Below are 13,509 nucleotides of genomic sequence, written 5' to 3' on the forward strand. Positions count from 1 at the left end.
ACGAACTACGCACGAAACTAACTGAAATAAATTGAAAATCATTAAATCGCCGAGTGCTGAAGGTCAATTGGAAGAGTTTGAGAAAGTATTAAGCTCTAACAAAAATACTCACGTAAAACATGCCATATTAAGAAGTTGTTATTGTAACTGCCAACGTACAAATAGTACAAATTAACAAGTTGTTATTGTAACTGCCAACGTACAAATAGTACAAATTAACAAGTTGTTATTGTAACTGCCAACGTACAAATAGTACAAATTAACAAGTTGTTATTGTAACTGCCAACGTACAAATAGTACAAATTAACAAGTTGTTATTGTAACTGCCAACGTACAAATAGTACAAATTAACAAGTTGTTATTGTAACTGCCAACGTACAAATAGTACAAATTAACAAGTTGTTATTGTAACTACCAACGAACAAAACAGCGTAATTTGAATTCGTATCGTTTCAGTGAATTGATAAAATATGTATTAATTTTTTCTAAATTTTATTAAAATAAGTATCAAAAGTTACTCGTCACGTCACCAATATTTTTAACTCAAAAACTAAGAGGCACTTGTCCAAAGTATTCATAAAAATATAGGGTCTCCAAAAACATGCTTAAACTTATTGAATGTTTTGTCCTTACCGCTCTTCTTGAAAATAAAAGTGACAAAAGTTTATTAACGCTCATAGTACGTTAGATAACGCTAGTGTAAGCATATCGAGGGAAACTGTCGCAAATTTGGATAACTAGAAAGTAGGTATTTCAAACCAGCTTTGGTGCTTAAATTAGTACATTAGTTAAATATAGTTTATAAAGGTATTTAGAGAGCAATAAGGTTGTATGAGTTGATGAGCATATCAGAACAATATTGTAGATAGGGTTTGATTGACATAATATATTGTTAAATTTGTACGTTGTTTTTTATTCGATTTTGTTTCCCACACTTTGCATAGAAAATCGACAGCGTTCGACAAAAGATACTGACCGCCTATATATCGATTTTTTTTCAGGTTTTGACTATGCCTGTACTCACTATTTTAGGACGATACTTGCTCAAACAAATCAATTACCTGCCATACCATGGAATGTCGATAGAAAAATCGCACTAGCTTTTTTGTGATTTGAACCCGAGACCTCGTGATGTGATAAAAATGTTATTACGATCAGTCAGTTTAAGATAACTTAATTTATTTGAATGGTGAAATATGAATGTATAAATTTCAAGTTTGAACTAAAAAACGTTATAATTGAAAAACATTTATTCTAAATTCTAGGTTGGTATCATTTGCGTGATGATTTTGACGACAGTGTTCTTATCAAGTCTACATTTAGAATAACGCTGGTGGCAGTCTGTTTCCAAAGAACGACCGGCTGACATCGCTTCGTAAATAGAGGTGCCTTCCAGCATGCGGTGAAGCAGTGAATTACTGGAAAAATTATTAATTTTAATACAACTTCGATGCGATATAAGATTTTTTCCATTAAAAATCATTTATTCATATAGGGTCACAAAAAGTAAATATATATCAAATGCTTCTAATTTGACATTTACTGCCAGTTCTCAAATCAAGGGCGTAAAACGGAAGTATTCTCGTCAAAATCAAATCAAAATCGAAAAGTTTTTTATTTCAAATAGGCCTTTGCAGGCTCTTATGAAACGTCCAGTTGCACGTCACTGGCAATATACTCCGCCACGCTTTTTAATCGCCAAGTTTTTTGTTTTACACAACGTTTGTAAGGCGCTGCAACCATTATACCGTGTTCGACATGACATCTTAGGTAATTAATAATAATTAAAAATAGAGTTGTCCACTGTCAGCAGGAGGCATGGTGAAATAGTCTTGAGAGAACATTCTCGTTATGTCATTCAACATTCATAAATAAACTAGTTTTTTTATCTGGCAAACTATTTTGTTACGTAAGTATATTTAATACTTTCCTTGATTAAATAAATAATCATAGTTTATTCTCAAATGAATTAGCTTTTCGCATAACATAAAGCAGTTTAATATCTACAATTCATTACATTTAAAATAATAAGATTGCCGATCAACTTCTCATGTACTTACTTAGCAACAGAAGCCAGCATGGTATCGAAATCGGTTCCATTACCAGTGACCATATTTTCATTTGCCAATTGCACATAAGAACACGCAAGACGCTGCATACAAGATGCCGAGTCCACGTTATATCTACCAAGTGTCTGGTCAAAATGTCCCAGCAAATCAGATAACTGACCAAAGTCGCTTTCAGCGCCTGAAAATATAACATTAAATGATCTTAAAGGCCACAGGCAGAAATATAAAAGTTATTTAAAATTTCACGAAACAAAAATTAAATCTATTATTAAAAAAATTCGGTGGCGCTACAACCTATTTAGGTCTGGGCCTCAGATATCTGAATCTGTTAAATTATCATTTTTAAATCGAATAGGCAAGTAGGTGATCAGTCTCCTGTGCCTGACACACGCTGTCGAATTTTTGGGTCTAAGACATGTCGGTTTCCTCACGATGTTTTTCCTTCACCGATCGAGCGAATGTTAAATGAGCACATGGAAAGCATTGGTGGACAGCCGGGGATCGAACCTACGACCTTAGGGATGAGTGTCGCACTGCTCTTAAAATATATTATAATGTTTCATAAAAGCCCTTAAAACTTTCATACAAGAATGAATTTTAATGTAAAAGAAAATCAGTTTGGAAGCTAAAGCAATCTGATGAACGCTGTTTCTAAATAAATAATACATTACTTCGACCATAGCCGCCATATCCATACGAGAAAGCATGTATAATCTTGGGTAAAACTATTACAGCACCAAAGCCTAATATAGAACCCAGGAGAACCCCTCCGAGGTCTATTTTTAACGGCCCGTAGATTCCTGGAGCTGATCCTCCGTATGGACCCTATGGAAAGGAAGTAGGTTTAAAACATGACTCTATATTTATAAATAATATACAGTATTTAATGTCAGGAATGAATAGGCCAAAAATCCAATGACACGTTTTCTGTCTGTAGTAGACCGTTACTTCGACACTTTTGAACATATTTTCATGGAGATCTATGTAGGTGTACCTTGATGTCAGAAACAATTGAATTTTACAGATCCAAGCCGTGGTGGCTAACTTCTATTGAGTTCATTAGACGCAGCACATAAATTAATGCTCTATTCTAAGCATTTCTGTTTGCTCAAGTGCAATCGTTTTTGATGACACTAAACATATTTTACGAAAAAAAATTAGTGAAAGTTCAAACTTTGCTGGTCAGTTTAACTTTGTGCTGCTCAAGCAGCATGCACGAGTGTCAGTTTTTCTACGTTATCATCAAGCATATTTACCAGTATCGCTTCAAAATTATGACCAAGCCTCTAAAAACACTTAAGACAGGCAGACTTGTTGCAAAAAACAATTCATCTCAGACCTGTAGACTTTATATAGGTACTCACGGTAGTTCCGTATGAAGATATCCCGAATCTCTGTGTCCTATCCCCGTGATCATTGTTGTCGTCTCTACCCTTATCACTTCTGGCAGACGGCTCCGCTAGCTGATCTTCCGTTCTTTGGTAACTTGGACTTGGTAAAAATCCACTGGAACATTATTATCTTTGTCTTATAAGAATCACTTACTGGACAATGAAAAATCTTGTCGACATTACACTTGGTAAACGGTCTTATGTTTAGACTTAAGAAAATAAAAACACGTTCTCTTACCCATCGCTCCTATAATCTCCTCTCACACAGGCACCAGCCACGAAAACCAGCAAAACAATCTTAGATGCCATCTTGCACTGCCGGTCCCCATATCACCATATTCACTATATACGTGTCGTTCCGGCATCTGCCCCGGAACAATTGTATGAGGAAACAATGACGTTACAACAGCATGACGATATCGTAATCTTAAGAATTGTCTCCACGATGAAACTACGGTTAAGTCACTGTTGATATTTTTACGCTTCTGTAAACATTTTGCTGATCATATCCGTACTACAGTCGAGACTTAGGCGAACTATGACGCCCGTATGTGAAAATTAACACGACATAGAGGAATTCATAATAACGATATGTGTCGACTATGAACCTTATACTAGCCGGTACTCTATACCTCCCAATATTTCATATCTTAAGCATTCGAACTTAGATAAAAAGCTCAATATTAAAGTCAAGATCGTTATTAAAACTACAAGAATGCAAACTCTTAAAAATAAGATTTTTTTCCTGAACATTATGGAGCGTCAGAATATAACACATATTTATATATAACAATATAACAGAATATTAAACGGGTTTGACATTTCCCAAATAAATCGTATCGCTTTTATTTTATCCATACCTCACTGTGTATAATTTTAAAAACTATAAACAAAAGGGTTACCTCTATAGTTCTCTAAGAGAAGAAATTACATTTCTGAATTGAATCCTTTAGTTTCAACAGTTTATTAAGTTTCAAGATATGTATGGAATTAATGATACAAATAATAATAACACAGCCAAGGACGCATAGAATTTGCTTCCCAATTGAATCTACCTTAATAAATCATATAATTATCAAAGTTCATATCTGCGTGTTATTTAATAGTTTCGACAATATTTAAAAGTCAATAGGGCAATACAACTTGCTTAAAGATTTCTATTTAAATTTTTCAAACGTTTCATGTAATGGTGATTGATCTGATCTCTGTGACCTGACACATGCCGTCGATTATTGGGCGTTAGACGTGAGTGTTACCACACTATGGTTTCCCCTACACACACAATTTTCTATTGGTTTACAGCCAGGGTCCAAACGAATAGTTCAAAACGGTCAGAGAGACACTTGCCAACCTTACTAAAGGCAGTATTAGTTTAAAGACTATTGATAAAAGTAAGCTACATTGTGTTTTGTTTAAGCACACATCTAAAAACGAATGAATAATTAAGTATAGTTAAAATACCCAAATAAAAACAAACTAGCGTACTTAACAAGAAACCCTATTGACTACAATATATTATATATTAAAGTACAGTCATTATGTTTCAAAAGAAAATTACTTGCACATTATTAATGTTTCAAAAGAAGTAACAGAAGGACATAACAGTAGGGGAATCATAAATCTGTATTTTCTATTCATGTTATACTCGTATAAAACGTTGAAAATACTACAAAGTAAGTATATCGATCAAGCAGCCTGTGTTTTGTTTCTGGTCTGTTGCTCTTCGTGTTAAGGTGATCAAGATAAATCTTCGCAGAAGTAAATTCTTACTCGATACGCTTCAATAATATGTATGTTTACAAAGTTTTGACTTCAAAGGTTGAATAAACATAAATAGTTTTCTAGTCAATTGATTCTATGTTTTCTTATCAATCAATAATTACAGATTTTGTTAGATAAGAAGACGTAATCGACGTCCTATACTACCTAATAATAGTACCTTATGTTGTACATAAGGATTGACATAATTAAGAGACAAAAACGTAGGGTAGTACAAGTGTTGCTTTATGCGCTTGCACACTGTTTTTTTTAAAGGAATATGGAATTTTTAATATATATCACATTAAGAAAATAACAGCCTTGCGCAAGATCAGAGTTAAAGATCGTCATAAAACATTATTTATTTCTCTGACATTATTAAAAAACATGCTAACAACTAGCAGGCCTTAAGCCTCACGATCCGTACATCGACAAGTTTGTTTTTGTCGTTTATTTGTATGCATTAATGCTATAATTACAGTTCGAATGTATATGTCCATACAACAAATAATTTTATATGACTACGAAGTGCCTCTTACGATTTTTCTTGTTGTTTAGAAACTTACGATATTTTACATATTTGTCGCATTGTGGCCTCTGAAATATCCGGAAAAATAACGGTATGACACAACAAAAACTTTATTTGGAAACGTTTAACCGTGTTGCTCCGCATCATCCATATCTTCTTGCACCATCGATATCCACTTGCCACTAAACAGAAAGATGTGAGAACTGTTATTATTATGTCATTAAAATAACATCTTTTTTAAACGACATCAAACGCGACAGGCGTAAAAGCAATTATATAATTAGATCGTGTAGAGCTTAACAAATATAGAAACACTCATATATATCAAAAATGATTGTTGACAAGGCATACCTACTGTCAATAAGTAGTAATGCAAGCATGTAGACAGAAATTTACCTATGCTTTTAATAAATGAGTGTCTTATTTTAGCTCAAACAAAAAAAATAGTTTAAATACATATCTCTTTAAATAACTAACCAGTAATGAAATTACGCAGTGAAAACAAATGACGGGTCTATACATAACAATATCTAGATTACTTTTTCTTTTCTTATCATTTGTAACAATAACTGCGGAACTTAAAATCGCAAACTAACATGTAATTTCCTTGGCTATTTCTGTAAATTTTCCATGAAATGACAACAAACGGTTGACCATTTTCGCACGAGTAACACTTATTGCTTTTAATTTTCTCGTGATACAACAATGTTGTTTAAAAGTTTATATATTTGTATTTGCATAGCATTTGCTTATTGTGAACAGGAGCCCAGACAACCGAAAATATTTTCTTTTGATGCTTCTAAAGACGATCTTCAGGCAAGTGAATTTTGTTTTCATTTCGTACTGTGTGTTATAAGACTAATATTAGACAAAGCTTATGCTCAGAAAAGGCAGTAAGAATATAGTTAAAGTACTTTTGTACTGTACTTTGATGTGAAAATATCGATTCGAATTCGAAAGTGATTCGACAAATCCATGTTTACTGTCGATTAAATCTTATGTAGTATAAATCATATATTTAATTCACTTTTTTACAAACTTTTTTTTTTAAGTCGGAAATCAATATTAATAATTATAACGTCAAAATTGTTTATCCATCACTGTCAGTGTTTCCGCTTTCATGAAAACGCAGGCTGTAGTTAGGTTGTATTAAACAAGTTTATTTTTTTAACATTATTGTAACGGTTTTGTGTAAATTATAGGTTGGATTAGATTTTTCACTACCTTTCATCACAATACCCATCAAAAATTCAGATCAAGGCTCACCATTCGCTCATAATGATTTGGTAAATATTCTAATTATATTATACTTTTACTGCATAACAAAACTCATTGGCTTAACTGTGCAACATTTGGTTACAGAGTTTACCAAAGATACACGTCAATCTTTCTTCACTAATCGTTGGAGGATTAGTATTCTTAGTGACAACTTTTATTTCGCCTCTTCTCCACAAATCTTCCAGTTCATACCATAGATCATCTAGAGGTATGTGGTATCTTCTTTTTACAGTTTGGGAACGCTTATCGCGCTGTATTTTATTTCATCTAGCATCTGCGGTCTAATAGTGAGGATAAAATTAATGATAGGAAAAATTAGATTAAATAAAGTCTTCATCACAAATTTATTATTGCAGAACTACACATTGATTTATAAAATTTATGGACAGGGACCACAGCATACTTTCTTAGAAACTTTCTTCTTCGGGTTTCTTATCGAAGAACAGGATTTTTTGCATTTAATTTTAGGAGTGTCGACAATACCTGCGTCTGCCGGAATATACTGTGTCTCAACGTGTATGTAATTTTGTCTTTTTCTTGGGGCGAGATCGAAACACCCAAATGGTGGCGTATACTCTATGTCCCAAGTCGCATTACTGGATAAGGAACTCAGTGATTCCTCTTGACAGACACAGGGGGGCTCTTTAAACGCTGGACAGCTATCTATCACGTTATCAATGGCACTCATATCATTACAATACACATCCATATAAGCACATTTACAAATATCCTCAACGGCTTCTCCTAGAGCTTTTCGGATTTCTGCATCTCTCTGGCGTTTGACTTTTACCATTCTACGTGCTTCGACTTTGGCTTGTTCCTCGGGGCTTCGTTTCTTTACAATCTTGAATACCATTGGATCGCAGTCTACATAAGGGTCTTCATTCGGTGCTATTTCCGTTAGGTCTTTTAACGGGTTTACCTGTTTAAATTTTATTTATCAGTCGATGTACTGAACTGATACAAATAGTTCAATTTGAATATTAAAATAAATCAAATACTATCACAAGTAACTTTTTTAACCGAGCAGTTAGAACGTGATGAAGGGTGATGTTTAATATAATAAAAAGTTATATAAATAAATGTAGAGTTAGTTAAATATTCATTATGCAAATAAATATTAATCTAACAGGTACCTGAATGGTAAATACGTCGCCTTTTCTTTGTACTCTTAAAGCTGGCTTAGGTTCCAAGGGCTCGTCAGGTTCCGAATCTCCACCACCCATATCAGCTCCGGTCGCTCGACCCTTCTTTTTTTTCTTCTTGCTTTTGTCTTTATCTTGACCTTGCCGTGCGCATTTAAATGTCATCAATTTTGCAACACTTTTTCCGATAATTCCTGGTGCCCAACCTCGCCGTGGCTATCACAGAAATCACAACTAATATGACGAAACTAAATATGTAACAAGCAAAGATATTAAAACAAACTCCTTACTTTCATACCAGGAACATCTGTTGCGTTCCATAGCCAACCCATTTCGGCAGGCACAGGATATCCGGGTTTTGAAAATGGGTTGCATACCTTATGACCAATTGTGACACCTGAAGAGTAATTTTCATCAAAGCCGTTAACATTTCTAGATTCCGAGATATGTCAGGGAATAAGGACTTACCAGGATGAACATCTCCAAAGCTGTAATTGTACTTCGATGCCTTTTTCTTCTCTTTTTTAAAGCCCTCTTCGTCGTCACCCATTTTAATTCTTTTATATTAGTAGTTTATTCACTCTGTCAATTAATCAGTTATCTGTTAACATATACATACATATGGAGCTGTGAAATAAATAAAATGGCAAAATGGCTTTTAATTAGAGATTAGAGTCGAATCTAAAAAGGAAATGTAATAAAAAAAACTGCAAAAATTAATATTAGTGTATTTAGATTTTACAATACACTTGGGTTACAAAATAAAATATCAATGACTGAATTATTATTACAAGTTTGTAGTATTTATCATTTATCTTCATTATTCTCTTGTATGGCTAGCTTATGAGAACCACAACAAGATTTGCCAGCAAGAGCAAGCAGCCGTTGCTCCTTATCACAACACCGTCTTTCAGTGTCCACATTAAACTTATTTATACATCGGAAATCATGATCCTTTTCATACTTCATATAATCAGCTATCGCTTTTTTTATCCTTTCATACTCTTTTGAACAACAGATTTTACCAGCATCGCTGTAACTGGGTGGTTGTGGAGCTATTGCTGCTGTCTTATACATTCTAGCAAAACCATCAGGAACAGAGCAAGGTCTACCGATGACAGGACAGGGGCCGAGTTGAATGGGAGGTAGCCCATAAGGCAAAGGTTCTGCTTCATCTTCATCTGGATCTTGTTTCTTATTTTCTTCTTCTTCGTGCCTCATTATGGGGCATGTGTTTCGATGTTTATATTGTGGGCAATAGGGTTTGTGTGCTTTACGAGATGCTATATTAGTAGTCTTCTGAATACACTCACAATCAAATGTTTTACACGGTGGTGAAGGTTTGGGAGGACTGCATTTGCAATCCTTGTCTTGAGCAATTTCTACACAGTTAAAAACAGACATTTTTCTTTTCGATGAATCTCTCAGTTCAACGTTATAAACAAGAGTATCATTGTGTAAGCTTCTCGTGGATGCTTTATTATCAGGCTGTTTAATATCCGTTGCACTCATTGTATTTCTGGTTTCACTTTTATTTAGTTGATTTGTGTTTTGACGACATTTACATACACTTTGGGTATTAATAGGAGCACTTGAGCCAGCCAATAATAAATCATATTCGGTAGCAAGATTTTGAACTGTATAGCTAGAACCATATACTGATTCCTTAAATCCTGGAACTTGTGTAACGCTAAATACAAAAGCAGCTTGTAATTTATTTTGTCTATCCTCACATGTTTCTCCAGCGGGTGTCACTCCACCGCAACCTGTACACTCAGCTTTATTTTCTTCGCCCTGTTTATTGGGACAACCTTCTCTATGCCACTTGTCATTTTTGCAACCACACCTTCCACAAATTTTCCGTGTCCCTTCTTCTTTTGTACCTTCCACTTTACCTTCTGCTTTTTCTTTATAAGCTTCTAAGTTTCTGATATATGTTCTTACTTTATGGGCTAACGGACAATTAGCATTTCCACAAGGACCAGTTATATCGCCCATACGTATTTTATTAATAGGATATGCTTTCTTTTGTGTTTCTTGTGACTCCTTCGATTCGTGTTTACATCTATAGTCTCCATCTTTTGGACCCATACCACAACTTTGTAGTTCAGTACAAATTTCAATCTTCTGTTGTGCATTGTTTTGAACATCAGGATCTTCAAGTGTTGTAGTTTCATATAAACTACCAACCATACAAAAGTTTTTATCATCCCCTTCTACTCTTTTACATTGAAACATACTCGGTGCTTTATTAGTTCTAAAAACAAAGGCATCTGGGTCAGTCATAAGTTGCTGAAATTCTGTTATTATACTTTCTCCCAATGCACTAAGTCTAAGAATGAAAGAGATTTCGCCAACCCTTTTACAATAACATTCACCAAACAAAGGTGTATTCTGCTTAATAGTAAGTGGTTCGTGTATCTTATTAGCTACAGCTGTCTCCTTTAGCATATGGAAAAATTCACTTTCCCAATACATGGTTCCAACACCGACAAATATTTCCACTTCATTCTCATCGTCATTCCATATCTCAATCTCTAAAGGAAACTTGCTTAAAATCATGAGTACAGTATCAGGATAAGATGGAAACAGATATGATTTGCCTACTCTTATCGTTCTTGACCATTTTCTTTTACCATTTTCATCACATTCCATAACATCATCTTTTTTGTCATCATTCAAGGCTAATTGTCCTTCTTTAATAATAAATTCAACTTTGGGTCCAAATCTTATTTTGATAATAAGATTTTTATTGGCACCACTTTGTTCATCTTCTAAGGTGGCGTATATTGTCACTCGGTCTATGAAAATCTCGATGAGGTACATTTGCTCCATTATCTGCCGAGTTCAATAAGTATAGTTGAGATTCAGGAAAAATAATCACGCATCTTGATCACACTTTATAAAACACGGATAACGGTTCAGATTTTAAAAGATATGAAATACACATATTCGTAATGACGTGAGTCCTAGCAAGTAATATATATCTAATAGTAATAATACTTACGGATTGTGAGGTCCCCTGTCCTATTTAAACATTACTATGGACACTGAAAATTTTATTTTGTAACCCGAAAGCTACCAATTGCCCAGTCTTTATAGAACTGTCATTGTATTAATTTTAATAACATTTTGAAATGAGAATGTCATTAAGTGTAGGCCATGGTATTTTTTTTTTAATTTATGCAAAGAGATTCTTACCAAACTAAGCGTACGATTCCTAACTCCGAGTTCGTACAATTTTCGTCTTAGTATTTTCTGAGGTCGTAGCTCTACTTATAAATAAAAAAATTACATTGAAAATAATCATAAACATATTTTAAATATATGTACCAAGGGTTGTAGCTTCGTGTGTTTTACCATAACCATTTTAATTAGTTTCAGATAACATTGAACATAATCCAGTTATGGAATTCAGTAAACAAATAATTGAGAAAAACGAGGGTTGTCTCGAAAGATTTGCATGTGTATCAAGTCAGCAGAAACATGATATGCAATATTTAAAAACGATGAAACGAATTATGAGGTAGGTAAGATATATGTATAGGTAGACTCGCGGTAGGTCACCAATGACGTGCCTGGGTCCCTTGGGTAGAATGCCTGGCGAACCCCGAGGGCCCATCTTAAGGGCGTGTGAAGGGCTGAGGTGTTTTTAGTGGGTCGGGTCTCGCTACCCCTCTGAATAGCAGAGGGATTTGAGTATAGACCCAGCCCCACAGTCCCCGCGTCAAGCTCGATATCCTTGGCGCGGGCCTGCGCAAGCGCATTTTTACCTCATACAAAAAAAAAAGGTCACCAATGAAGTGGACCGTATACAAGCAGTCCGTGATTAGTTAATCTAAAGTTTTAACCACGACTGCACTGTCCCGAAGAATTTATAGGATAAATAAAAGTATTAATTAATTATCAATAATATAGATGTCTTTATTCCTAAATAGAAAAAATAGCCGCCTCAAACAGTGTATGATCGCCATGCGCAAGATTGTATAATAATTATGCTCTTTGTGTTTTCATGAATGATCCTTTGACTGAGTCCATATCGGTCATGACTTCTTGATAAATCTTAATAAAATACAGATTTTCGTTTATAATGACTCGATATGAACTCTGTTGTCAGCCATATGCTGATACAGACCGACGCAAAATATGTTTGAGCTTTACTAATTTTAACTAAATAGAAGTTACGATATTGTTGGCTAATATGGACTATGCACAAGCGGGCGTATGTATATTTAGAATCAATAAATAGGTAAAAAATTAATATTAAACTTTCATAGTAAGTGCGGTTACAACTTAGAAAATCATACTATGTAGTGTGGATTTAGTTGCCGCAGTGCGTTATTTAAAAAAACATAGACGATATAAATTATGTTAAAGTACCTTATGTAAACTCCTTGGTGATAAAAAAAACGTTACGTTACTTTTCAAAAAACCCTAAAGAGGTTCATTCAACTGGTAATTCTTAAAGACTTTTAACTAACAAATAAACGTTGTAACATTCCTAAAAACTATATATTGCGTGATGAGAGTTTTTAAAGTAGGAAACAATGTGTAATTGAAACACAACTATAATTTCCTCGTAACAAAAAATATACTTACTTTCAGGAACGAACTCCTTTCCTCAATGTTAAACACCACAGCCTTAGAAGAGGCGTCTAACAGAGGCTTACGAGGGTACGATTGTCTTGGATACGAGCCTTGTGCTTTAATGAAAGAGGACTTTATTACGATCATGGATAACATCGCTGCATATCAAAAGCCGAATAAAACTTAATCCACAATTTTATACCTACCAAATACAAAGTTATTAATTAAAGTAAAAAAAATTATAACATTCACTTCCTATATTCATATCAGCGACTGTTTTCTTAATGCTCTTTAGAGATAATTACCGAAACTGAGCCTGTTTTGAGCTTAAAACAAAACTTACTATAAAAATGATCGTAGTATCGTTCTCGATGGCAACTCCATTTAATAATCACATCAAATTTCACTCCACTATTTGATTTTTATTAATTAAATTTAATATACATTAAATAAAATAAAATAAATATATTATTTTGTAAATTTATGAATTAATCTTAGACACATAGGATTAATTTCACCTTCTGTAAATACTTCTATTATTTTATTTCTGATCATGTTTTATATGAATATGCTATGTAATATATATTTTTTTAATTTTTGCAAATTATTTTTGAAATGCAGTGCAAAATGGGAAAAATATCAAAATCTTTGCTTATTAACCCAATTTTCTAATCAATACGAGATAAATTAAATTTGTACTACAATATACCATAAGAATTTATCTTAAATCTAATATAATAAAACTATATACG

General features: G+C 33.8%; 3 protein-coding genes across 5 annotated transcripts; 1 reads left to right on the forward strand and 2 right to left on the reverse strand.

The window, feature by feature from the left end:
* Positions 1–1,261: 1,261 nt before the first annotated feature.
* LOC123720173 lies at positions 1,262–3,945 on the reverse strand. The gene is made up of 5 exons (XM_045676699.1): positions 3,699–3,945; positions 3,434–3,575; positions 2,741–2,894; positions 2,061–2,247; positions 1,262–1,418 (listed from the first exon to the last, which is right to left on the reverse strand). Exons 1-5 carry the CDS (start codon positions 3,767–3,769, stop codon positions 1,262–1,264), a joined length of 711 nt encoding a protein of 236 aa, XP_045532655.1. The 5' UTR covers positions 3,770–3,945.
* Positions 3,946–6,351: 2,406 nt separating this feature from the next.
* Positions 6,352–13,499, forward strand: LOC123720307. The gene is made up of 5 exons (XM_045676861.1): positions 6,352–6,563; positions 6,950–7,033; positions 7,110–7,233; positions 11,549–11,696; positions 12,776–13,499. The coding sequence occupies exons 1-5, from the start codon at positions 6,453–6,455 to the stop codon at positions 12,942–12,944; spliced, it is 636 nt and encodes a 211-aa protein (XP_045532817.1). The 5' UTR covers positions 6,352–6,452; the 3' UTR covers positions 12,945–13,499.
* On the reverse strand, positions 7,351–11,309 carry LOC123720303. Of its 3 annotated transcripts, none has more exons than XM_045676852.1 (5): positions 11,178–11,304; positions 8,639–8,752; positions 8,461–8,567; positions 8,162–8,386; positions 7,351–7,947 (listed from the first exon to the last, which is right to left on the reverse strand). In XM_045676852.1, exons 2-5 carry the CDS (start codon positions 8,718–8,720, stop codon positions 7,405–7,407), a joined length of 957 nt encoding a protein of 318 aa, XP_045532808.1. In that variant the 5' UTR covers positions 8,721–8,752; positions 11,178–11,304; the 3' UTR covers positions 7,351–7,404. The 3 variants fall into 3 exon arrangements, with proteins under 3 accessions (XP_045532808.1, XP_045532809.1, XP_045532807.1); XM_045676853.1 differs by having other exon boundaries at positions 8,639–8,771; positions 11,178–11,296; XM_045676851.1 differs by lacking the exons at positions 7,351–7,947; positions 8,162–8,386; positions 8,461–8,567; positions 8,639–8,752 and adding an exon at positions 8,883–11,008 and having other exon boundaries at positions 11,178–11,309.
* Positions 13,500–13,509: the final 10 nt, after the last annotated feature.

This window comes from Pieris brassicae, chromosome 2 (genome assembly GCF_905147105.1).
Source record: "Pieris brassicae chromosome 2, ilPieBrab1.1, whole genome shotgun sequence".
NCBI lineage: Eukaryota > Metazoa > Arthropoda > Insecta > Lepidoptera > Pieridae > Pieris > Pieris brassicae.

Coding starts and splice junctions, on each gene's coding strand:
- LOC123720173 (XM_045676699.1), bottom strand. CDS start 3,769: ATGGCATCTAAGATTGTTTTGCTGGTTTTCGTGGCTGGTGCCTGTGTG. Junction 2,248..2,740: donor ATATGGCGGCTATGGTCGAA/GTAATGTATTAT, acceptor TTATATTTTCAG/GCGCTGAAAGCGACTTTGGT. Junction 1,419..2,060: donor ATGCTGGCTTCTGTTGCTAA/GTAAGTACATGA, acceptor TAATTTTTCCAG/TAATTCACTGCTTCACCGCA.
- LOC123720307 (XM_045676861.1), top strand. CDS start 6,453: ATGTTGTTTAAAAGTTTATATATTTGTATTTGCATAGCATTTGCTTAT. Junction 7,234..11,548: donor ATACCATAGATCATCTAGAG/GTATGTGGTATC, acceptor CATTTTAATTAG/TTTCAGATAACATTGAACAT. Junction 11,697..12,775: donor ACGATGAAACGAATTATGAG/GTAGGTAAGATA, acceptor ACTTACTTTCAG/GAACGAACTCCTTTCCTCAA.
- LOC123720303 (XM_045676851.1), bottom strand. CDS start 11,005: ATGGAGCAAATGTACCTCATCGAGATTTTCATAGACCGAGTGACAATA.